Source organism: Odontesthes bonariensis, chromosome 11 (assembly GCF_027942865.1).
Source record: "Odontesthes bonariensis isolate fOdoBon6 chromosome 11, fOdoBon6.hap1, whole genome shotgun sequence".
In the NCBI taxonomy this organism is placed as follows: Eukaryota; Metazoa; Chordata; class Actinopteri; order Atheriniformes; family Atherinopsidae; genus Odontesthes; species Odontesthes bonariensis.
The window spans coordinates 15552558-15576546 of NC_134516.1; the positions used below are offsets into that span (position 1 = coordinate 15552558).

Sequence of the window (23989 nt, forward strand, 5' to 3'; positions counted from 1 at the left end):
AAGCTGTGCACCGACTGCTTCCTTCTGGGGTTCACATATAATTGTTTCTACCATTTCTTTCAGGGTACACACAAACTCAAACTTCTACCGGTTTCACCCTCTGGCAGGGAGGGTCACTGACCCAGTTCCTGAGTCCCAGCTGTCTATATTCCAATTATCCTCGGGCTGAAAACAACCCAGCATCTCATTAGCTAAACATCTCTTTAAATCTCATTGCATGTGCCAGTTCTTCTTCTTCCTTCGCCTCCAAATGAATGCATCTTGCATGCAAAAATATGCTTCCCAAAGTAGGTTTATTTTGGAAATCTAGATTTTGTTTTGTTGCCACATCTTTGGTCATAACAAAAAAAAATAAATAAATAAAATTGATACATAGGCAAGTGCAACATGAACTTGAATCACATGAATGATCCTTTTCGACCTGTAAAGCAATCACCCCCCCTTCCCCCCAAAAATATATCGCTGGATGAAGAGTTGACGTCACAGGACAAAAAACAAAACAAAAAAAAAAACAACAACCTAGAATTGAACAAAAAGGAAAAAGGAGAAAATAAACGAGCGTTTACAAAAAATATGTCCTTTATTCTTTTGGTTTTAAAATGATATACCATATGAGCGGACAGTAGTCACTTCCTGCATGCAGTTCACTAAAACACTACAAGCGCAATGAGAGATGGCTACTGATTGCTTCATGGTTCGTATCTATAGATATGGGGACCATACATGTGTTTCATCGCGTGTTACAGTGCTGGGGGGACGAAATAAAAAGAAAAAAGAAAAAAAAAGAAGAAGAGGTCGTTTAGAAAAAATGTGAAATCAAATCTGAAGACTGGAAAAATGCACTCATATCTACAGTAAAAATGTTATTTATAATCAGTGGAACGTAAGCGAGCCGCAGAGCCCAGTTTCTGCTCACGTGAGAGAACGGATGCCCGGACATTCTCGCAGTCTCCTTTCCTCACATGTACAACACACACAGAAGCACAGACACTCAAACCACTCCCTCTCTCAAACGCACACTTACATATATACGACCACCACACGTGGGATTACATAGCAGTGGGGATAAAAAGTGCTCTTACGTCAAATGTAAGTGTGATGCATACTGTGGGCCCCCGAAAACAGCTGGATTATTTACAAACCGAACGACTACGTTTAAAACCACTCGCTTCTCAATTTAAACAACATGAACGGCATACAAACATCTGTGATATTATAACCTTTATATGTGATATATTGTCATGTTCAAGGTTGAAAGCAGTTTGAAAGACAGACGCTGTCTTTTTTCTTTTTTATAGCTCATCACTGAAGACATTTTCTTTACAGGAGGCGATGGAGATGTGGCGAGGAGGCGAGATGGGGGGGGGGGGGGGGGCAGCCAATGCAAGAGACATTGCAACACTGTGGCAGGTTGGAGCGTCACCTCAGCAGGAGTTTTTTTTTTTTTGGGGGGGGGGGGGATACTGGCTTCTTAACTTTGCTGCCAAGAGTTCGACGAGAAGATTAATACCGCTATTGCAATGGCGGGCAATAAATTTTGATGTACATAGAGGATGTGTCCTGAACTGGGGAAAAAAAGTTGAACACACTGTCAGTATGTGGGGAGCATACTTGGTTCTCATTCTTAATTAAAAGTCCCGCCACCCTGACCTTATATCGCTGATAGAAGTGCCAAATCTCTGTCAAAACCACTCAGATGCGCATGTGGCGAAGTGAAGAGGACATCTTCCTTCTGCATAAGGAAACGCACGACAGATTGCACTTCAGCTCATCAGAGAGGGCAGTGATGGCACATCTAAATGGTCATTACCACCAGTTTTTTCCATAGAAATATAGTAGACCAACAGTCGGAGAGTTTGTCTATTAATCACCGAACCTGTTGCAACCGTCTCTGTACTGTAGATTCAAACAAACGGATTTGTTCATTTCAGACTTGAGGCTCATACAACACATCCCATAACCCAAGTGAGGCAAAGGTCATGACCTTGGGGCCGAGTCGGACCCACGTCACACTCTGCCGGTAAGCGACAAAAGTTGCACAGATCAGCCACTGTTCAGTCTCTGATCACAAACTGAGCAGCACTCTTTTATTTTTTTGGTGAATTCAAAACGCACTTACAAAACAAAAAAAGGTACACAACACGTTTAACTTCAGCGGCCGATACAAATCCGCTGCAGCTGGCCGGCTAACAAGCTGGAATTAGCATCAGCAGCAGTTCTGCGCTAGTATCCTTCGGCCGTCTTCCAGTCGGTTGGCGGATCTCTTTTTTTTTTTTCGTATCCAAGATGGCAACCACTGAGGCAAAGAAGCGTACGACAACCTACACTCGACTTTTACGAGAAAAATAAATAAATAAAAGGTCGCTGCTTTATGAATATCTCCACCTATTGAGAAGGAGTGACGTGCAGTTACGGCGTCCTGTCAGCTCATTTATGTTTAAAAAGAGGCACTCTGATCAAATCAACAGTCTGTTTTCAGGTGTTGGAACCCCCGCACGTTACCCCCCGGGAAAGTGCTGTTATTTGTAGGAATTCGAGCCATGAACATGACATGAGAGCAAACTGTGTCATCGAAATCTTGGCAAAAAAAAAAAAAAGCAACCAGGAATGTTTCCTGGAGTCACTTAAAATGAGTCTCCTTCCTCCTGCTTGCATACATTCAGTTTCTCTGTGTCTAGAGACATACTTTTTTCACTGAAACGGGAGCCTTTCAGTTCAGATAGAAGCACAATTACGGTTTTCAAAAACCACCGATTCGCCACCAGTGGAGACAGAGTATTTGTTCATTGCACTTCAGCGGTATGCTCCAGCTTAGTATACTGTATGAACCACAAGCAGTCCCACACCGGTCCTGCACTGCGCTGCTCTCCGATGGTCGTAGCTTCCAGCATCGACTTTGCCTGCCCTTGATGATTTTACAACAGTGCAAGCTGTGGCCACATTCTTAAAGTAAAGACACTAAAAAGTAGAAAACATTCTTTCTCATTAAAAAAAACAAACAAAAAGACACCCCCCCCTCAAAAAAAAGGAGAACGAATCAAAAGTATGCAGAGAACTTGTTAAGTGATACAGCCATTGTTAAATTCAAGACACTGGATTTATAGTAGTAGCAGCAGCACTAGCTACAGACAACTTAACAGTACACTCAAGTGTGTCAGATAAGAACAACAACCAAAAGGAAAATCACAAGCGTTTTGCAGAGAGGCAGGTCTATGTTCCACTCATCCTCTGGCAGTGTCTGCTGGATAACTTGCCTCCCCATTCCCCTCAGGGAAGATCCCACATGTCTGTATTTGCCATGTTTTAGGCCCTCCTGCACAGCATTCCTCATCTCCTAACAATCAACAGACAAACACACCTGTCTAACCCCTCTAGAAGCTGTAAACAAATGTAATTTTTTTGCCCCCCCCCCCCTTATTTTTTTTTTAAGAGGTCTATTTCTTTCGGTCTCTCAAGTCTTTCCCTTTGTTTTCTTTTTCGTACTTGTCTTTGTCCGACTTGGTCACACTGTTGTAGGAGGGCGGTGACGCCGTGGAAGGAGTCATGTCTGTTTTGTCTGAGGTGGAGTTCTCGTTGAACTTGCAGATGACCATCACGTCCTTATCCGGGTCGCGGATGCCCTCCTTCAGCTTCTCCTTGTAGAGGGCAGAGGCCTTTTTCATGGCCAGGCGGATCAGGTAGCGGCGGAAGGCTCTCTGTATAACCGTGGCCGACATTTCCTCCTGCTTGCGGCGCAAGGTGGTGGTGATGGGCTCGTAAGACACCTTAGAGGGGTTGGAGGCCATGAAGCGGTCCTCCATCTGCCCTCGTAACACGTCCATCTCGCCGCCTTCACCCAATACTCGCTTGGTGAAAGCAAACAGGATGTCGAGGCAGTGGATACGCTCGCCGCTCACCATCGGCAGGTCCATGGAAATGAGCTGGATCATATTAGGCTTGGCCATGCGCAGTGGTGGATCTAAAGCATCTGCAAAGTCCGAGAGCTTGCTGTACTCCATGAACTGAGTGGCGTCGGGATCGAAGCGCTCCCATACCTCGTAGAACATCTCAAAATCGTCCTCGCTCAGCGGCTCAGCGCTCTCCTCCGTAGCTACACTGAAGTTCTCCAGGATGACAGCGATGTACATGTTGACCACAATGAGAAAGCAGATGATGATGTAGCTGACGAAGAAGAAGATGGCCACTGATGGATTGCCGCAGTTGCCTTTGTAGGAGTTGCCTGGGTGTTCCATCTGGCCGTCACAGTCGGGCTCCCTCTTGTTCAGAATGGGCGCCAGCAGGCCGTCCCACCCGGCTGAGGTTGTAATCTGAAACAAACAGATCATGCTGTTCCCAAAGGTCTCGAAATTGAACATGTCATCGATTCCTGCTTCCCTCTTGACATAAGCAAAGTTGGACATGCCAAAGATGGCATAGATGAACATAACCAGGAAGAGGAGAAGGCCAATGTTGAAGAGAGCGGGGAGAGACATCATCAAGGCAAAGAGGAGCGTCCGGATGCCCTTGGCACCTTTGATAAGGCGGAGGATGCGGCCGATCCGGGCCAGTCGAATCACTCTGAACAGTGTTGGGGACACAAAGTACTTCTCGATAACTTCAGACAAAAACATACCTGCGAAAGCAAAACACATCAGATTCAGCCATACGATATTTCGGACAATACAAAAAGGAAATCTGAGACGCTGGAAAAGATCTCCTTACCTACGATCGACAGGATCACCACCACAAAATCAAATATGTTCCAACCTATGGTGAAGTAATAGTGACGGAGAGATATCATCTTGAGCACGCACTCCCCAGTGAAGAGCACGATGAAGACCAGGTTGATCCGGTAGAGGATGGTGTCCATTTCTGGCGTCTGATCGTCCGTTTCTACCATCATGGTCACCATGTTAAGGCAGATGAGGATCATGATCACAATGTCAAAGGCCTGCTTTGTTATGAAGTCAAACACACAACCTTGAAATGCATTCTGAAAGCAGGGTGGGGAAGAAAAGAATACGAGAGCATTAGTAGTGTCACACCTGTATTTCATTTGATTTTCTTTTTGCATATTCATAGGCAATGGCCAAGCACGGCAGAACCTCACCGCTGGCCGTGGGATAGGTTTTTGTGGTTTCTTGGAACCCAGCTTCTTCATGGCATTGTAATATTTCTTCTGTTCTTCTGTCATGAAGATGTCTTGACCTCCCAAGTAAAGGGGAAAACAGGAAAACTTGGTTACAACACACATTCTCGTACCGTTATTTGTTGAACCACAGCGGAAGAAGCCTCTTGACTGAACACACACTTGGCGCAAAGAAAAACGTAATGTCCGAACATAACGGACAATACTGCACACAACAACAATCGGCTCCAGGGGCTCCAGAGCAGCCCCCAGAAAACAGGCCAATTTCTTTATCAGTTCCTTTGAATCACTGGCTCTGACCCTGCTACCCCGACAAATGGCTGCAAAGCAGATGCAGTCTCCACCACAAACTTGTTCAAGGTATTCAACACCTTGCTAAAAAATACCGAAGAACCCAAGGTTCCTCAAAAAGTCGAGTCTGCTTTGTCTCTTCTTGAAGTCAGACTCAGAGTTGTTGCTTCTTCACCCGACTGTGGGAGTCAGATGGGCCGGTGGGGGAGGCAGAGGAGGTCTCAGTGTATCCTGATGAGGGTGAAGATGTTGGTGACGGTGTGTTAAGCCCCATTTCCACTATGCAGTCTGGTACGGGTCGGTTCAGAACGGTTCGCTTATTTCAGTGTTTCCACTACCACGAAAGCGTACCGGTCCCATGGTACCCGTTACCGTTTTTGTAACCCTTCTGTTTGGGGTACCAAGCACACAGGACCGGTTCCAGGCTCTGCTCTCCGTTGTTGGTGAGGAGGCTGTGCAGCGGGAGCTCGATGGTGCTGTGCGAAACGAAAAAGTTTTCCAGCTGATTGCCGCAAAAATGGCAGAGAGTGGTTTCGACCGGACCGCGAGCCAGTGTCGCATTAAGCTGAGGACGCTTGGAGGTGGCTCGAAATTATGGATGTTATTTGTTATTTGCTGCTATTTGCTATTTACGCTTTGGTACGCACTCCGCCCACCCCTGAGGGTCCCCTATGTACAGTGGGAACGCAAGCTGACCCCAAAGCGACCCGACCCGTACCGGACTGCATAGTGGAAATGAGGCTTTAAGATCCGGGAGACATTATGGAGGTATGACGGGGTACAGGGAGCAATTGGGGGGCTTTAGCTCAGGGGGAAGAGTGGTCGTGAACATTCTGCGTCTGCGTGTTACAACATGATTTAGTTGAAGAATGGTAAACAATCTATTTACCATTCTTCAAGCTTTTTTGAGGATTCTTTTTTTTTTCCACAGCTCAATTCTTGTACCTGACCATTTTCAGGGCAATTTAGGAAGGTATAAGTCTATTATGTTTTTAAGTTGTTGATTTACAGCACATGTGTGATGTGCTACGATAACCTTCACAAATATCTGCGTTTGTATTGTGAAAACAATAACAATCAATGCAGACAGTCCATTTCTAAATTGGTATACATTTCAGCCAACGAAGTCACTATGCTGCCACTAATTCGCTCCTCAGTATCATAGCCTCAGCGCTGTTCAGTGAGTGTATCATGTGTGTCTGGAGGCAGGACTGGTGTCAACACCGAACAACCATCTGTGTGATGCTTTGGCTGCGGGGTTGATGCACAACACAGACTGATACAGGGTCTAAATCAGTCGAGACAGACGGCCAACATGCAGCAAACACAATGCAAACCACCCCTCCAACACACACACACACACCCCGTCTCTGTCTTTCTTTCTCTTTCCCTCCTCCCCCTTCATCTCTTGGGCGTTGCCGGTCTCTACTTGTTAGCTCTTGGATGAGCGGAGGGTGCATTTCCCGACGACATTCACTGTGACACTGCGTGTGTACGTGCGGGCAGGATGTTTCGCAGTGACTCATGCTCCCTCAGTAATCCTCGGCAGCAGCAGGTCCTCACCGTGCAGTCGTTCCGGCTTTTTCTTTAACGTAGTTGCAGGCCTGCTTTGGCCGAATCTGTGCTTCAGTTGCTTTGTTCCCGGCTTTTGTTTGTGATTGTCACAGTGTGACGCAGCACTAATACCTGCTGGGTACTATGTCAAGTGTACCAACACTGCAGCGCAGAATCAAAGCTATGCATGTCAACGTTGATAACAGCAACACCACTGTGGCGCAACAACAAACTTTCATATATTTTTAGGGATTTGTTCTTTGAAATATGATTTCATTCGCAGGAGCTGGAGTGTCTAAAATGTATGGCTTCCATCATAGCACAGTGTTTAATGAGTCTAGAAAAGATCTAAATATTGAGCATGCCTAAAAACAATGTATGGGCATCTTGAGTCTCGACAGATCTATGAAATCGACTGAATCCCACAGGAATGGAGAAAGTTCACAGATCATCTCTCTGGAGTCAAACATGCACGCCTACCAAGATTTTAAAAACAATGGTGCATCACTCATAGCTTTTTTAGATTAGAGGTATTCTGTCTGTCATGGGTGATACTCTGTTATTAGGAAATTCTAAAGATTAATATATTCCCCTCTGAAGAAGAAGGGAATCAGTCAGAGGTTTGCTTCTTGGGGTAATTCATGGGTACATTCTTAAAAAAAAAGGCACTAAAGGAAGTTGCGTTCCACTAATCAAGAGAAATTTCACTTAAGACTGGAAAGATGGTCTAATAACATAAGGAAATCCCTTTGCAAAGCTATCAACTTGTCTTTCAGACCTCATCTCAATCAGACCATTCAAGGAGGTTTTTCCATTTAATTTTACCATATTGGATCTGATCAGTATATGCATATTAACAGTTAATGTACCCCAGGCTTTTAAAGATGTAATAATTAAACCATAACAGAAAAGCAAACATTGGCTTAGCCACCGACCCACCAGCATAAAGTGCTGAACAGCCTCAGTTTGGTGTGTGTGATCTACCAAAGAGCAACAATAAGTGAAAGAGCTGCGCTGGTAATATGTTTGCTACCATGTTTGTGCAAAAAAAACAAAACAAAAAAAAACGAGCTAATTGCACAATGCAAGTCATACACGTGTAGCTGTGTTAGCGATCTGAAACAACACAAAGACAGATAATGAGATAATGAGTTGTTCTAAATAGTGGAAGTTCTTTTTTATTGTCCTTCTTCTGAGCAGCGGCGAGTTAGATTCTCCAAATTGAGAGTGCACTGATATGACCTGCTCATATGTACTTCACAAAACCCTAACTTTAAACAATGTAAACACCCCTTTAAAAACCAAGCCAACGAAAATCCAAATGGAAAACTCAAAGCTTCACTACAACAGCAACTTTTGTAACCTCAGAAGTGGAACGTCCTTCCTTCATAAACAAGTAAGACGTAAGTTTATCATTTGTGATAAGCCCGCTTTCATATTGATTGTTTACAGAATAACAAACTGTGACAGTTCCAGGTTGAGAAAACTGAGAACCTTTTTCAAATCTAGTGTTAATTTAAAATAGCGCTATTTCCACCGTACAGTCCATAAACCACATTCACGTCAAAGTTGCAACTTATCTTTTTCTTCTGCTGGTTGAAGTTGTCGATGATGACACCAATGAACAGATTGAGTGTGAAGAAGGAACCAAAGATGATGAAGATGACGAAGTAGAGGTACATGTACAGGTTCACTTCATACTCAGGCTGGTCCTCCAACTAGAAGCAAGACAAAGCTTTAATGAAAATTTACTGACTTTCATGTCAATCCCCTCAAACAGAAAAAGCTCCAGGCATTGGAGGCTTTTCCACTGTGTGAAAGCCATTCTGAAACTTTACTCTGTTCGCCATCGAAACACTTACATTTCGAGAGTCCACAGCTGCATACATGATGTCCATCCAACCTTTAAATGTTGCCTGAGTGCAGATAATAATCAGAAGAGTCAGAGTTTAAATCTACAAGACGGAATAATCAGACAGTCTGACACGGCCCATGATAATAAGAAACAATGCGCATCTTTGAGATATATATATTTATATATTTATATATATATATATATAATTAATTTGGTAAGCCACAGCCAGCAGTGCTTTTATTACAATAATTGCAGCATGTGACTTTGCCAAGAAGCAGCACAACAATCAATTACATCAATTTATGTCAATTCATTCCGACTATTCCATATTATATACATTCTGAAAGGATTTAATTGGGTAGCGCCTATACAAACTATCCTTATTCAACAACAGTGTGATTCAAGCTACAGTGTGATTATTGGCACAATCCTGTTTTATAAATAATACTTTGTTATGAATCAATTGCCCCTATGTAGATGCTACTGTTTGCTCTGCATTTTGAATTTTACCCCGTCAAAAAAAACATGGAAACATCCCATCTATTTCACTGTTCTAAGTGATGCGGTTCCTACATTTTACCCCGACGTCATACATGTCCCAACTCTAAATCAAAGCCCTAGTCTGGCCATCCTGTGATGGCCTGGCAGTCTGTCCATGCTGCACCCTGCCTCTTGCTCAGGGTCCAGCACAGGATAAAGCAGGTCTTGCTCATGTTAACACGTAAGATTTAAGCCAAGGGGAATAGATAGATAATGGATAAGACCAATACTTCTGCATACTTGGCTACATAATGCCACGCGACGCTTGAACTAAGCTTACCACTTGTAAAAGAGCCAGATAACCGGCACCGACGTTGTCAAAGTTGATTTTGACATTCTTCCAGCGAGCGCTGTCGTTGATCATGTTCAGGCAATCGGTCTTGTTGTTGACTATGCTGATGGGAAAGACCTCCTCTGTGGTGGTGTTGACGCAATAGTAGTACTTCCCCGCGAACAGGTTGACGCCCATGATGCTGAAGATGAGCCAGAAGATGAGGCACACCAGCAGTACATTCATGATGGAGGGGATGGCCCCCAGCAGTGCGTTCACTACAACCTGGCGAGTTTGAAGCAAACGGATGTATTCAGCACTTTCCTTTAGCTAAAACATGGTTCTACCATTACTCTACTGCTCTAAAACAGGAAATGTGGACATCTGATTTGACTGAGCCATAAGGTCTATGCTTTCAGGGCAAACCCCCCCCCCCCAAAAAAAAAAAAAAAAAACAAGGCTAAATTACACATTAAAGTAATCCCATATTATTCTAAGCTGTATTTGTTAGATGTCATATGCAGACATAAAGCCCTTAACACCATACGGATCTACAGAGACAATTTAACAACGTGACAGTTGGAAAGAAGAAGGCGGATAGGTGAAAAAGTTAACATTTGATAGGTAAAAAAGCAAAACAGAAAAAAACCTTAGAGAGGCGGGATGAAGTCACAACATTTTGTTTGACTGTAAATGAAAAAGACACACAACAAAGAAAAAAATTACAGGTCAAAGGCACCACACAAGCAATATCAGAAAACAAAGCCTGAGAACAGCTATATACAGTAATCAATTGACACAATGTGAAGAATGTCATGCAGATAGAAGAACAGTGTTGAATTGCAAGGAAAAGATATTTTCACAGAAGTCGAAAAAAGCATGCAGTCTTACAGGCAGAGCCCCTAGCCAGCTAAAGCTATTTAACAACTTTTCTATCTACAAGAACGATGCCAAACTATCTAAATTATACGGTGACATGTTCCCTTTGGCACACCTAAGCAGAGGACAATTAAACACTGAGAAATCATTTTTGTGGCTTTCATACGTAGAGCAGAAATGACGTGTTAAATAAGAAAACTCAATGGCTAACTGAAAGCAGCTAGTAGCGCAGCTTTAACAGACTGATACCCGAAACTTTTCTTTGTCATGTGACAAACAGGTTTGTCAATAAAGCTGAATTATTGCTGAAAATAGTCATACCACTCTCCTGCACATACGGAAATATAAAGGCTTTCTTTTTAAACTAAGCTAGAAATAGCTTAGCTTTAGCTTAGCCTAAAGTGAAACAGTTAGCCTAGCTAGCAAAAAACACGATTTAACACGCCTTGTTTGTACGGGGCATGGCGAAGCTTTAGCTTTACATTTTATTCAACAGGAGAAATTGTGTATTACACAAGTTTGATCCGTTAACCTTTCATCTTTCACACTACAGCTTTTTCAATGACCTGTTTGACCGGCATTTGAAAAGCACAAAGACTAGTTTTATTGTTCCATGCCGGTCAAACAGGTCATTGAAAAAGCTGTAGTGTGAAAGATGAAAGGTTAACGGATCAAAATTGTGTAATACACAACTTCTCCTTTTGGAAAAAAAAACTAAACAAAAACATTTGATTCAAGAACTGCTGTTTTTTGTTTGTTTTTTAAGCATGCAAATGCAGTTGGTGTTTTAAATTGAGAACCAGAGATTGGCCCAAAGATAATCATATCATAGTGAATCTAGTTCGCCATTGTTCCTTGTGTCCTTACCCTCATGCCCTCAAACCGAGACAAGGCCCTCAGGGGCCTGAGGGCTCGAAGTGTCCTCAGAGATTTGATGGCGGTGAGCTCCGAGTAGCCCAGAGCATTTGCTACGAGGCTGACCAAAGACACCTGAGAGACGATAATGTCAAGAGAGAAGCAGGGTCAGGGGGTGATAAAAAAATTAAAGGAGAGCATCTGCATTGTAGCAGTCTGCATCAGTGTTTTGACAAAATGCTTAGACATTCACTGGTCTCATCAAATTGTAGGCTATACAAGCTTTATTCCACCGACTTAAAATACATACATCCACAATGAGGAAGTCGAGCCAGCACCAAGCGTTGGTGAAGTACTTGACGAAGCCATATGCAACCCATTTCAAAAGCATTTCCAGGATGAAGATATAGGTGAAGACCTTGTCTGCGTACTCCAGCACCGTCTTGATGGTCCGCCGCTGCTCGATGTAAACATCCTCGAACGCCTGTCCACAACAGATTCATTTAAAAAAGAAGGATTGGTAAAACATCCACGCAAGACTACTTAAAGTTAACATCTTCTTTGTTCTACACGTGACTGCAAGGAAGTTCTCCCAAACATGAGGATTGTGAATGGTGACAGTGTAACGTGCCGTGTGTTGATGTTTAAGAACTGGTAAGAATCTTTTTATTTTTATTACATCCTGTTACATAGTACCTCAGAACTGAAAGAGGGTGTACTTGATAATCAACATGGCTGAATGATAAGTGTAAACGCCCACTTACCAGAGCTCCACTGCTGAGCAGGATCATGAATATGATGAAAGATTCAAACCAGTTGTGCTCCACTATGATAAAGCAGGTTTTTCTGAGTGTCCACCAGCTCTTATACTTGCCTCCCTCCTCGTTGATCTGACAGCACTGGAACCTGCGCACACAGCCTGCAGGCATGGCGTGGAGAGAGGAAAAAAACAAACATCAAGTTCATAAGCTGCTCATTTATAGTGCCGTGTCAATTTTAACAGATTTACAAAAACTGAAATCTGTCTGATCCACTTTTGTTAAACGCGTCAAGATGAAAGGTTGCCGACACATCAAAACTGCAATGATGCAAAATGCCTCATGTAATACCGGAGGAAGGTTAAAGTCCCCTCGTTGTTCAAAGAGGATCTTGTGATCTTCCATGTGTAATGGGTGATCCTATTACTAGTGGGCAGCTCTAAGCGCAGGTGCAAACGCATTTAGATCCAGTCGCTCAGACTGCATTTGGAGGTGGGGTGGGAGTCATGTGGCCACAAAAAGACATTTGTCTGATTTACTGTAACAAAACAAAACATTTTCCTTTCATTTGCCATCTCATGTTCCATAATAAAAGGCACTGAAATGTCAACGCACTGTAATAAACATGACTCAGGCAGACCTGAAACTGTGACACAGGCTGTGTTTAGAGCACGTGGAAACCTATTTTAATACAAGATGCACACTGACGCACTTAAAAGCCGTCCACTGTAATAACATCACCCAATACACATGCAAATACCAGATGTAAAGGGGCACACATGACGTTTTTGTACTGGCCCCCACTATCACTCTCCCACGGAATCTACGATAAGTTTATAGCTTTGCATCACGAGAAGTGATCCAATTACGGCACAAACAGCCAATCTTCTCCTTGGTGAGAAACGTGGCCTGGAAACGTTTCACCTCCACATTTTTTCGCTCTGGCCCACTGTCCAACAGCCCACAATCCGTCCAGCCAACCACATATCATACTCACCGTCTGTGAAGCAGGCCTCCGGGTCCAGTGACTCCTCTGGCTCCAGCTCCACTGAATCAACCCCATCGCCCGGGGGTCGAATATCAACTGTGCTCCCCTCCGATGAGCTCAGATGCTGGGGCTCTACGTCGAGCTTCTGCATGAACGAGGAAGAAAGATAAGAGAGCGCCTTTACATGGCAATGCAAAGGTATACAGTGGACCAGTAGTTACAGGAGCCAACCGTCTGAGCTGGTTATCATTGTGATTCTCCATTCACATGTACTCCAGTGCCACAGCTGTATACCTTAGTGAGGAGAGTAGGCACTGAAATAGCTCACAGAGTTGGGCTCTTTAAAGTCATTATGATTGTATCATCATCATCATCACATGCAGAATCGATCAAATGTACCTACAGGCTTCGGTATGAGTTATATCTGATGGCTCAAATCAGATTATGTGGCAAAGGGAGGTTGGCGTTACGGAAATGCACTGTGGGTACGTTTGATGTGGCCTCGGTTCGAGGAGTGCATGCAGTATTCCAGTGCATTATCAATCCAAGCCTGAAATAGTACCAAGCAGAACGTGTGCTCGAGTATTTTCATGTCCACTGACCACAAAGCAATTTCTCTATCATTTATCCCCTTTGCCAAAATTTACTTTCTCTTGTAATTCTTTTCCCACCCTCAAACGTAGAACCCCGCCCTAGAAAAGGCTGCAGAGCATTTCCATCAGTGACATGAAAACACGGTATTTCCATTCCTTGAAAGCGGTGTACAAGCTTCTTCTGTTGGTGTTGAAGTAGACGGATAACCACATTAGCTTACCAGCAAAAACCAGTACTGTGCACTGTTTATTAGACAGCATGTGATCTGGTGTCTTTATATCGCCAAACATACTCAATTAGCACCCATGCATACCCAGAGAACATAAAGGACTAAATAGAGGGCTCAATGAATTTTGTCCCTCTTCTCAGTGATATGCAAAACACATAAAACGGACAAGTGTTGCTGCTGTTAAATTCAGTCGACACTGTTTTGGTTTCATTTGGAACCCTGCCAGCACTTCTCTGAAACCCTGAAAAAGGCTAGATTTTTGCGGTGATTTAAAATTGCAACATCGTCTGCATATAGCGAGAATTTTCTGGCGACGTGAGGCCTCCTCTCTGTTTTTCTTTGGGCCAACATGTTTGCATTTGGCCTCATGTCTGATCCGTCTGAGGTTTGAAGTGTTGGTACATGTCATCCTAGACAGTGCAGCAGCCCTGATTGCCGTGGGACCCAGCTAATACGGCATGGGAATGATGGAAGCATGCTGCTCGCTAGTGCATCCTTTTTTTTGGAAGGGTGTTTTCCCTCCCACTCTCCTTCTCTTCATCAGCAGAGACAGACCCATTTTACCTCCTCTGGATGTGGAATGTGTTAGGCTTTTAATGCGTCCTATAGTGTAAGAGGCAAGTTTTACTTTATTCTAACGACATGAGATCATTGCAGTGAACCAAAAGTGGATAACATCTGCATTGAGGCCAATTCACAATCATTTTGTACATCTACCATATCTGGTAGCATTTCACTTAAGTTAGGATGGATTTTTTTTGTTCTAATTCTAAAAATAAACTAAATATCTAAAGAGGTGCAAAAATAAAGGCTTGTCCTCCTACTCAGCTGATTTAGTATAATCTAGTATGTGTTATTTATTTTGTGACCCTGCAAAAATCAGCATTATTCTGTCAAAAGGATCCCGTTCGAAATAATTCCGTAACGAATCTTTCGTTCGAGTTACACAGAAAAGTATGTACGAGTTTTTCCACGTGTGTGTGTGCATGGGCTATGAACCCAAAATGAATTTTGTCCAGCTACAGCAAAATTCATTCCTCCATTCGTTCTTTTTTCTTTACGTTCTCCTCCACCTCCTCTCTTCCTTCATTCTCAAGCTCGGCGTTGGATGCCAATCAAGTCCCAAAACCAAGTCAAAACCAAGCAATGAAATCAAAAGCAAAGGTCATGTTGGATGAGCTTGTCTTTCAATGGCAACAAAAAGGGTGGTGCTGTTCATTCCTAATGGTTTGTAACTGCGATACAGCCTGATGCTTAGAGGGAAATCATGAGAGGGGAAAGGGGGGGTAAGGGAAAACTTTACAGCTTTGACAGTGCTGCTGTATGGGGCAGGGGAAGGGCATAAAGCAAAGGGGATGGGGGTGGGGGGGCGGAGGGCAGACCAGGCAAAGAACGAAAATGGGCAATCCATTGAAGGTATGAGAAAAAATATGTTGTTTGTCTGTAAATGGCATAGGCAGTCCTCATGGTTAGTGCTATGGTACAATAAAGTGATCTTACAAGTCTCTTCTCACTGAAAACCTTGAGAGCGCCTGTGAAACAGCTGCAATAACAAACGGGGGGTTAAACAAAGTCATACACACCAAAAGCCAGCACACAACCACAAATCTGCTTTCACTGGTCAGCCCAACAGACTCAGCTGGGACACAGTTAGCCTCCTCTTAGATTTTGATTTCCCTTACGAAATGTTTCGTAATAGATTATCTCACACAACATGCACACAAAACAGCACACACCTAATAGTCAGTGTATAAATGTAAAATACATAAAATGATGTTTACCATCTCTAACTTTGAGTATATGACATCTGACTTGATGACACGAGAATTATTTGATCAATTATTATAGTTTCAATTCACCAAACCCTGGCTAAAGGGTGTAAAGATCAGCAGCGAAGTGAGAGAAGCACTGCAGGCTTTGAGGAGTCACGGCTAGAAACGGTTGCTTTGAAACATGGGGGACAGGCGCCACACCCACAGTGACAGGTTGCCATCACCAGGGAGCACAGACTCAACGCTCTGCCTGCCTGCCTGCCTGCCCGACGACACTAAACAGCAAAACGTAGCGCTCGCTCTGTCAGAATCGCTCCAATTATGTGATGGCAAATCATTTGATTCCTTTTAAAATCCTGTCATACCCTGAAGTACAATTCCGAGAAAAGTTTCGAGTCAGCCCTCATTTCTTTATACTTTGCTTTCGAGGAGCAAGACTTTCTTCTGGTCTTGAGCAATAGTGCTCCTGACCATTTTCAGAGGAATGTCCATATATTTTTAATTTCTTGAGCCACTTGAAACTGACCTCTGAATCGTTCAAACATTAAAAAGGCACCTAACTAAGGAGATAAACCAGTGTTGTATACAAATAGCAGACAACTTAGCATAGAACCAATTCTAAGTTGTACCTTGAGATACTTTGTATTGCTAGTTGCATCGAAGATATAAATTTATATATATATATATATATATATACATATAAAAATGGGTCTTATGGAGGCATGCACTATTCCCTAAAGAAATGACAAGAAAACTTGTCTAAGAGTGTTCCAGCTGTCTTGAAAAACAAATGATTGTGCCTAATCTTGATCTGAAAACTTGTCAGAATTGCACAAACTCTTTTTTTGCTGTGTTTACATTATTGTTTGCACAAGTTTCACCAAATCGCTGCCCCCATTTCCCATTTGCCCAGCAATATCTTAATTGATGAGGGGTGGCTCGAGACTTTTTCCACTGTGGTGTAAAGCAGCCTCTCAACACTTTAAAAGACCGGCTTCATTACATTTATCAGAACACATACGAGCATAAACATGGAGCAGTAAAGACTGATACACTGCAGTATGGTAGTGTGTTTAACGGTGAACTCCAGAAGGTTCCCTCAACAGCACAGCGTGATGCCTGTACAAAGTCATCAGTAGGTGTTTTAACTCAAACTGTCTGAATGTCAGGATTTTTTTTTTCCAAAGGCCATCTCTAAGCTAATCTCGTTAAATTCACACTGATCGACAGAAGATGTTAATTAACATGAATCTAACAGAGGTGGTCAAGTTAAAAAAAAACAAACAATAAATATAAACATCTGCGTGACTCAAAAGATTTCTTACAAGCTGGCGGAGACATTAGTCACAGATTCATTCATCTTACCTCTTTACTGCCCTCCACATCTGATGAGTCACTGCTGAAATCTTCTGTGTTTAGGTTCTCAAAGTCTGACTCACCCACGGCAATGGGCACCGTGACTGTGAGGCTGGGATTGTGAATAAATGACATATAGTCACATTCCTCCACCGGTAACTTCACCACAGTGTCCCCACCTACCCCAACCACCAACCCTCCGCCTGGCCTTCCATTGCCCTCCATCATGTACACCCCAGTGGAGTCTTTTGTAATCTCCAGAGTGTGGTTAGAAATGCAGTTGCCCTTGCCGTTGCTGTGCAGCTCATCCAGGGGTTTGCTCTCCTCTGCCAGACCGGAGGCCTTACCGCCTCCGCCGAAGCAGAGGCTTCGGAGGAACTGCCGCACTGTGGTTTTGACAAACGCGATGCCCCGCTGAATGCGGCCCACAGCGATCTGCAGGTTGTTCATCTCGCTGTCTTCGTCGGTCGCTGCCAGGTTGTCGGCGCTGAACGAGCTTAGAAGTAGAGCCAGGAAAAGATTCAGAACCTAAGGGGAAGAAATATTGGGGGAGGAAGGAAAGCTCGTAAACAAAGCAACAGAAACGCAAAAATGTGAAGCGGTGCTCTCGATTATGGAATTACAAAAAGGAGAATGTCCATACCACAAGGTTCCCAATGACCATGACCATCATGAAGACGATCAGACACATACTCTGTCCTGCCACCTCCATGCAGTCCCACATGGTCTCGATCCACTCTCCGCACAGCACCCGGAACACAATGAGGAAGGAGTGGAAAAAGTCGTGCATGTGCCAGCGAGGCAGCTCACAATCCTCAGAAATCTTACAGACGCACTCCTTGTAGCTCTTGCCAAAGAGCTGCATGCCCACCACAGCGAAGATGAACACGATGATGGCCAGCACAAGAGTCAAGTTGCCCAGAGCACCAACTGAGTTCCCGATGATCTTGATCAGCATGTTCAGGGTGGGCCACGACTTGGCTAGTTTGAAGACCCTCAGCTGTTTGGAAAAGGAAATAAGGCATTCAAAGTCCCTCATTATTATGTTACGTAGCCATGTCAAAGAGAGATTAAAGCATCTTCGGTTCTACGATTTAAGGTATCGGGGATAACAATAAATCGCCTGGTCTTTGTCAGGTCTTAAAATGAGGTAACTACAACCACAGTTTGTCTCCTTTTGGTTGTTAACAAACCGAACACTTGCTGTTTGGGAACATGATCGGTCTCAGCGTAGAATGATCATTTACTGTTTTCCAAAAGCCAAAACAACATCTCACTTTTACTCAAGCTTTGACATGTTATTGAGATTAAGATATGACCTTACTCGTGGTCAGATCAAGTAATTCTTATATTTAGACTTAAATAAGATACATATATTTCGATGAGCTTACCAATCTAAAAGACCTGAGCACAGAAAGGCCTTCGACATTGGCCAATCCGAGCTCCATCAGACTGAGACTGACAATAATGCCATCAAAGATGTTCCAGCCCTCCTGGAAGTAATAGTAAGGATCCAGGGCAATAATCTTGAAGCACATCTCCGCTGTGAAGATGCCTGTGAACACCTGCAGAGGAGGAAGAGAAAAAGCTTTACCCACATCTGCTTCATGCAGGAATGCGTTTACAATCAAGATTCCTTCTGGTTTTGCTCAGTTTTATGGAAGCACAGTCAATACTTGCCAGGTTGCCAACTGTAAGGACATTGTCAAACTCTTTGGTCATGGGGTAATGCTCCATGGCCATGAAGAGAGTGTTGAGGACGATGCATATTGTGATGGTCAGGTCTACAAATGGGTCCATGACCACCATGCTGACAACGTCTTTGATCTTCAGCCACGCGGGATTACAATCCCAGATCAGACAAGTGTTGGCAAATCTATACCAGCAGGGTGGGCACTTCTGTCTCGATTCTTCAAGTTCTGGAGAAGGAGAAACGCCTTTCACATACCTTTTGATTCTCTCTGAATATGGTCGTATTCATTAGTGCAAAATCATGAATCATGACATGCAATCTTCTTTAGATTTACAAACTTATGTGGAATGACTTTCAAGGCGAAAAGGAAATATGGACAGATCCTGACCTTCCATGGTGTTGGTGAGGATACTGGCAACACTCATGGCTCTCTGCCGGCCCCCGGGTTCATCTAAATAGTCCATGGATGGCTGGAGGAAACCTGGCCGGCGCTTCTTCAGCTCAGTATCCGTTGTCGTCCCCTAGATAAAGTATACACTCATATAATGCAACTTCTTAAAGCTCTGTTTCATGCTTCACCCACACAGAACATTTGAACAAAAAAGGGTGGGGGTGGGGTGGGGGGTGTCAGCTTGGACTGATTAGGACCAAACTACTTGTGGAGAACAATAATGTCTGAACTGGACATACTTCTCATGTAAGAATGAACCAGAACCAAGAAATGAGGACAAAGGGAGCTGGTGAGTATAAAGTTGATGCAGGTCAATGGGGAAAATAAACCATGAAACAGTTAAGTCACCTCAGGCAGCAGGAGACCTACAGGAGAGGCTGTTACAGAAGTTCCACCGACCAGAGACACCACACCGTTGCAGTCCACGGCGCAGTGCATCTTGCCGTTGGTGGGCAGCATGATCCGCGGCGCCCCGAGGCTCGTCTGGCTGACGGCGCTGCAGCGGCGCTCAAGGCGGCGCGGCAAGAACAGGGAGCCCCGACGACTGTCGCTCTCCTCGAAGGTGCTGTGCTCGTCGTCGGCGAAGTCGTTCTCCGAGCCCATGTCGCGTGCTCGGCCGCGGAAACTGAACAGGCTGGCGCGGCTGTTCCTCCGGGGTGAGAAGAGGGATCCCCGAACACTCAGAAGGGACTGACAGAGAAAGAGAAAAGAAGTTTAGAGTGTCGAGGGAGGTACAACTAACCGAGGCTAACGTATAGGCTAATGTACAATGTTTGTAAATAATGAACGTATTATGTCTGTATCAAACTTCCTTTTTTATGATGTACAGGGTGTAAAATCAGAGCACGGTTCAAAGGAAAACTACATCTTACACTCGAGAAGTGGTTGCAGAGTTACAGTTTCTAAGAATAATGGCAAGTGGCGTCTGAAATCTCATCTGATTACTGAGAACTGCTCTACTCTACTAAAAAAAAGCCTCCTTGACAAAACTACCCTTCTTCCTGGTCGAGTACACACCGATCAGCAAAATCAACACTCTGACCAGTCAGGGGGACAAGGACCAGTGTCGTTTGGAAGCTGGGTGAACACCTCAGACTCTTTGTAGTGTTTTTATGAGCCTGTCGTAAGCCGTTTTTACAACGCATACATAAAGCGCTGCCAAGAAGGGAAAAACGACTCATTTGATCATTTCCACATCCCAGCAGACCTCACAACCCCTAGAGGTAGCATTTTGTTTCAATGTAATTTTGGCTACATGAACAAAAACGCCACAAGAGTCTTGTTTCTAGAAAGGGGATGCGGTATGACGGTTAAGCAACAGCGTTTAGGTAGGTGGCAAGTGTCAAAGTAAGAGTCAGGTGATTGCAAAGATGCTGCTTTCTACAGTAGATCAATCAGAAAATCAGAAGCCAACAATTTCACCTCGCTTTTGAATTGCCCGCTCTTGTTTACAACATTGCTTCAGTTCCCTGAAGTCTGCAACATTCGTCTCATCCCATCACAGCATTTCAAATCAGGCTGAGGTCTGGCCTTTGACATCATCGCTGATGTCTTTCCTCCTTGGCATTGTCTTAACACACACTTGAATGCCGAAGATCAGTGCATCGCTTTTAAAGAGGCGGTGAACCTCTGTAAGGGCAGACACGGCTTCGACTGCTTTGCTTCGGTTTTGTCAAGTAAATAATGTTGTGGTGTTAAATTTCATGTGTCGTTGATGATCGTAACTACTAAAAACTAACTTCCAGTGTTTGTGGGCAGCTAAAAAAAACAACAAAAAAAAAAAACGTTTTTGAGGTTTTCTTTTAATTCTCATTTATAAAAAGTGACGGGATGGTTAACAAAAACTAAACATTTCAATGAACACAATTGTAATACGGTGCAGATAGTTCGATTTGATTGTTTATTCCACATTTTTGTTTCTTTCAACATGTGTAAAACAACAAAAAAACCAAAAAGGTCCAAAAACACCAGCTGGGATGAATCTGATGTGAAAAATTACCTGGTTGGGTGAGGAGCATCTTTTCTCATAAGAAAGCCGGTTGGCATCTATGGAGAAGCGGAAGGTGGACCTCTTGATGCTATCCTCAGACTCAGACTTGTGGAACTTGTCCCGCACCCCCCTTTCCTCCTCCTCCTCCCGCTGCTTCCTCTTCTTCCGCCTGTTGCGTCGCTCCTTGGCGCTTTTGGAGCTGAGCTTCGACGTCCCCGAGGAGGACTCCGAGGTTGGGCCCCCTCTCCCGCTATATTCTCCGCTTTCTGTGGCTGCTGCCGCGGCAACCTGCCACCCAATCAGAGCACAAACACGGTTGTCATGGCGACGCGGTGCCTGTCTCACAGGCTCTTGTGGATTTGAGCAGAGGAGAGGAGCCTGGCAGCTGAGAGAAGCAGCGATAACACGCGCAGCCAAAAAAGCCTCAGACACCTTCTAAAAATGGATGTCTGCATGTTCTCATCCAAAACAAATCATTTCTTGCATTAATGCGCTCCCGTAGAATAAGAGTGATTATTAAAAACATCAAGTCACTATTTCAAATAAATAGGCAGTCACAGAACACAGTATATCACGTATTGTAGGAAGGTGCACCTCCTCTTTTGCTGTAGAATTGTTTCTGTGAGCCTCAAAGCATGATAGTTTGAGGATTTAAGAGTCATCCGTATCTGAATGTGCACAAGCCTGATGAGACGAGGTTAAACCAATGAAGGAAGGAGCAGGGACAACGAAGGGAGTCTAAAATTAAATAAAAGAAGAGTGCAGCAATAGAGAAGAAAAAAAGGCTTTGATGCTCCACCAGGGAGGAGGAGACTGGAGGGACGTCACAAGCCCACTTTCACTGACCCGATTTGTTCCATTTACGGTTTTATTTCCAGACGTTTTCACCTATCATGAAACTTAAGAGTGACCCAAGCTGGGCTCAACTGTTATCCATTCACTTTAGGTAATTGATTAATCTATTCTTTAACTATCTTTTTTTTTTCTTCCCCCCCAATCGGTCGCTTTATTTGATTGTTTTCTACATTCCTTTTAGACATCGGTAAAATAGGTCTGATACTTTAACAGCAAAATGCAGATCTAAGAGATTAATCACACAGCCTATTGATGCTGGAAAATCTAAATCAATCAGTCTTGCACCACTCTGTAATCTTACATTTGAATCACGTTTTTTCCTTAAACATATATACTCACACGTACAGAAAACATATTACTCACACACAGGGAATCCCTGTTTGTTATTACTACCGTTGTCTGGGTTTGTGAATATGCGCGATTGGCTGATCAGGGACAGAAAGTGCGGTTGCTTTGTTTTGATTATGAGCCTGTTTTACAGATACAATAAGCCGGCCAGGGGACTAATTGTTTTTCCACTATCCAACTCCACGTTCGTCTGCAAATCTTCTTCTCTCTTTAGGTCAAACAAGGACTCCTAACCACCAAGGGAGAAGCAGAGGTGGTGTCAGTAATCCATGACAATAAATCTGTGTCTCCCTGGCAACGCCGGCTCTCAGCCAAGGAATCATTATCAATAATTCAACAAATAAGTCAGAGCTTCGAAAACACTCAGCATTTTCAAACCTTTTATACTGACTTCATGTTAACAGCCTTTTTGTTTCCACATCTCATTCAAACTAAATGTACGAGATAATCACTTAATTAAGCAGTACGTCGCTTGAATGTGTAAAAACAAAAAGGTTCATATCCTGCCTGTGCCTCCTCTTGTTGTCTCTTCAGCTGCTCCAGCATGGCCTGGAACTCCTCCTCCTTCTGCTGCGCCTCCTCGATGGTGGCCTGGTTCTGCTCGTCGTACGCCATGGCCACCACAGCCAAGATGAGGTTGACGAGGTAAAAGGAGCCCAAGAATATCACCAGCACAAAGAAGATCATGTAGGGCTTCCCCGCCGCACGCAGCGTCTGTCCCGTCCAGGACAAAACAAATGAAGAACAGAGTGAGGGGGAGCCATCTTGAGGGATGAAGACATTTCATCACAGACCTAGTTTATAGTAACAAAATATTTGACTCATGAGAATGTCGCAAAGATAAATAATGGCAAGTGATAAGTGACGGCGATAGTTGCGTAGTTTGGCCAACCTGCTGATAGAGGTTTTCCCAGTAGTCCTGGGTCATGAGTCGGAACAGGGAGAGGAAGGCCCAGCTGAAGGTGTCGAAGCTTGTGTAGCCGTAGTCTGGATTGCGCCCCGCTTTGAAACATAAAAAGCCCTCTGGACAGAGCCTTATAAAGACACAGTGGTGTTATGAACGTGCAAAGTACCTCCACATATAAACCACCAAGATTGAGAAATCTGCATGATTACTGGACATCAGAACAAGACACACTATTCTCTGCACAATCTACGCTACTTTGTTTGTGCATAACTGACAGATCAGGACGGATATGTCTGCAATCGGGGAGAAATACTCAAAAATAAAGTGTCACTGTAACAACTTAATATCCGAGTGTTTAACAAGACCAACTGAGAAGTAGCTTCAATATCAATAAAATGCAACATTTAAAAAAAAAAAGCTCTCTACTTTTAACAAAACACATCCCATGAAATGCAGCCATAGTTAACCAGCCATTTAGGTTCCTGTGATGCCTCAGTGCGGTGGCGAGTGTCGACACTAATTGTGTATGCCCAGCTCTGCAGTGCATCTAATTGGCCATATAAATAAAACATGTCAAGCCTTACCCAGCGCCACTGCCATTCCCACAGAGCAAAGCATCCCTGCGGCCAGGGAGGTAATAGTAATTACCTAAAGGAAAGGAGAGAGAGGGACGGT

The 23989-nt window shown here is 43.8% G+C and overlaps 1 protein-coding gene across 5 annotated transcripts in view; it reads right to left on the minus strand.

Annotated features, from left to right (window-relative positions):
• Window positions 1-561: 561 nt before the first annotated feature.
• LOC142391695 (sodium channel protein type 2 subunit alpha-like) overlaps window positions 562-23989 on the minus strand; it is a 34867-nt gene continuing 11439 nt past the window's right edge. For 4 of the 5 annotated variants that reach the window (XM_075477679.1, XM_075477677.1, XM_075477680.1 and 1 more), the window contains 20 exons: window positions 23899-23962; window positions 23300-23441; window positions 22915-23121; window positions 21214-21492; window positions 19563-19904; window positions 19152-19284; window positions 18751-18989; window positions 18462-18635; window positions 17714-18070; window positions 17080-17598; window positions 13129-13264; window positions 12138-12292; window positions 11684-11857; window positions 11386-11508; window positions 9649-9924; window positions 8836-8889; window positions 8554-8691; window positions 5090-5194; window positions 4702-4972; window positions 562-4612 (listed from right to left, as the gene is read on the minus strand). In XM_075477679.1, the coding sequence (XP_075333794.1) occupies window positions 3435-4612; window positions 4702-4972; window positions 5090-5194; window positions 8554-8691; window positions 8836-8889; window positions 9649-9924; window positions 11386-11508; window positions 11684-11857; window positions 12138-12292; window positions 13129-13264; window positions 17080-17598; window positions 17714-18070; window positions 18462-18635; window positions 18751-18989; window positions 19152-19284; window positions 19563-19904; window positions 21214-21492; window positions 22915-23121; window positions 23300-23441; window positions 23899-23962 (5066 nt within the window). In that variant the 3' untranslated portion in view covers window positions 562-3434. The remainder of the gene's footprint in view (window positions 4613-4701; window positions 4973-5089; window positions 5195-8553; window positions 8692-8835; window positions 8890-9648; window positions 9925-11385; window positions 11509-11683; window positions 11858-12137; window positions 12293-13128; window positions 13265-17079; window positions 17599-17713; window positions 18071-18461; window positions 18636-18750; window positions 18990-19151; window positions 19285-19562; window positions 19905-21213; window positions 21493-22914; window positions 23122-23299; window positions 23442-23898; window positions 23963-23989) is intronic. The other variant, XM_075477681.1, reaches the window with a different exon arrangement.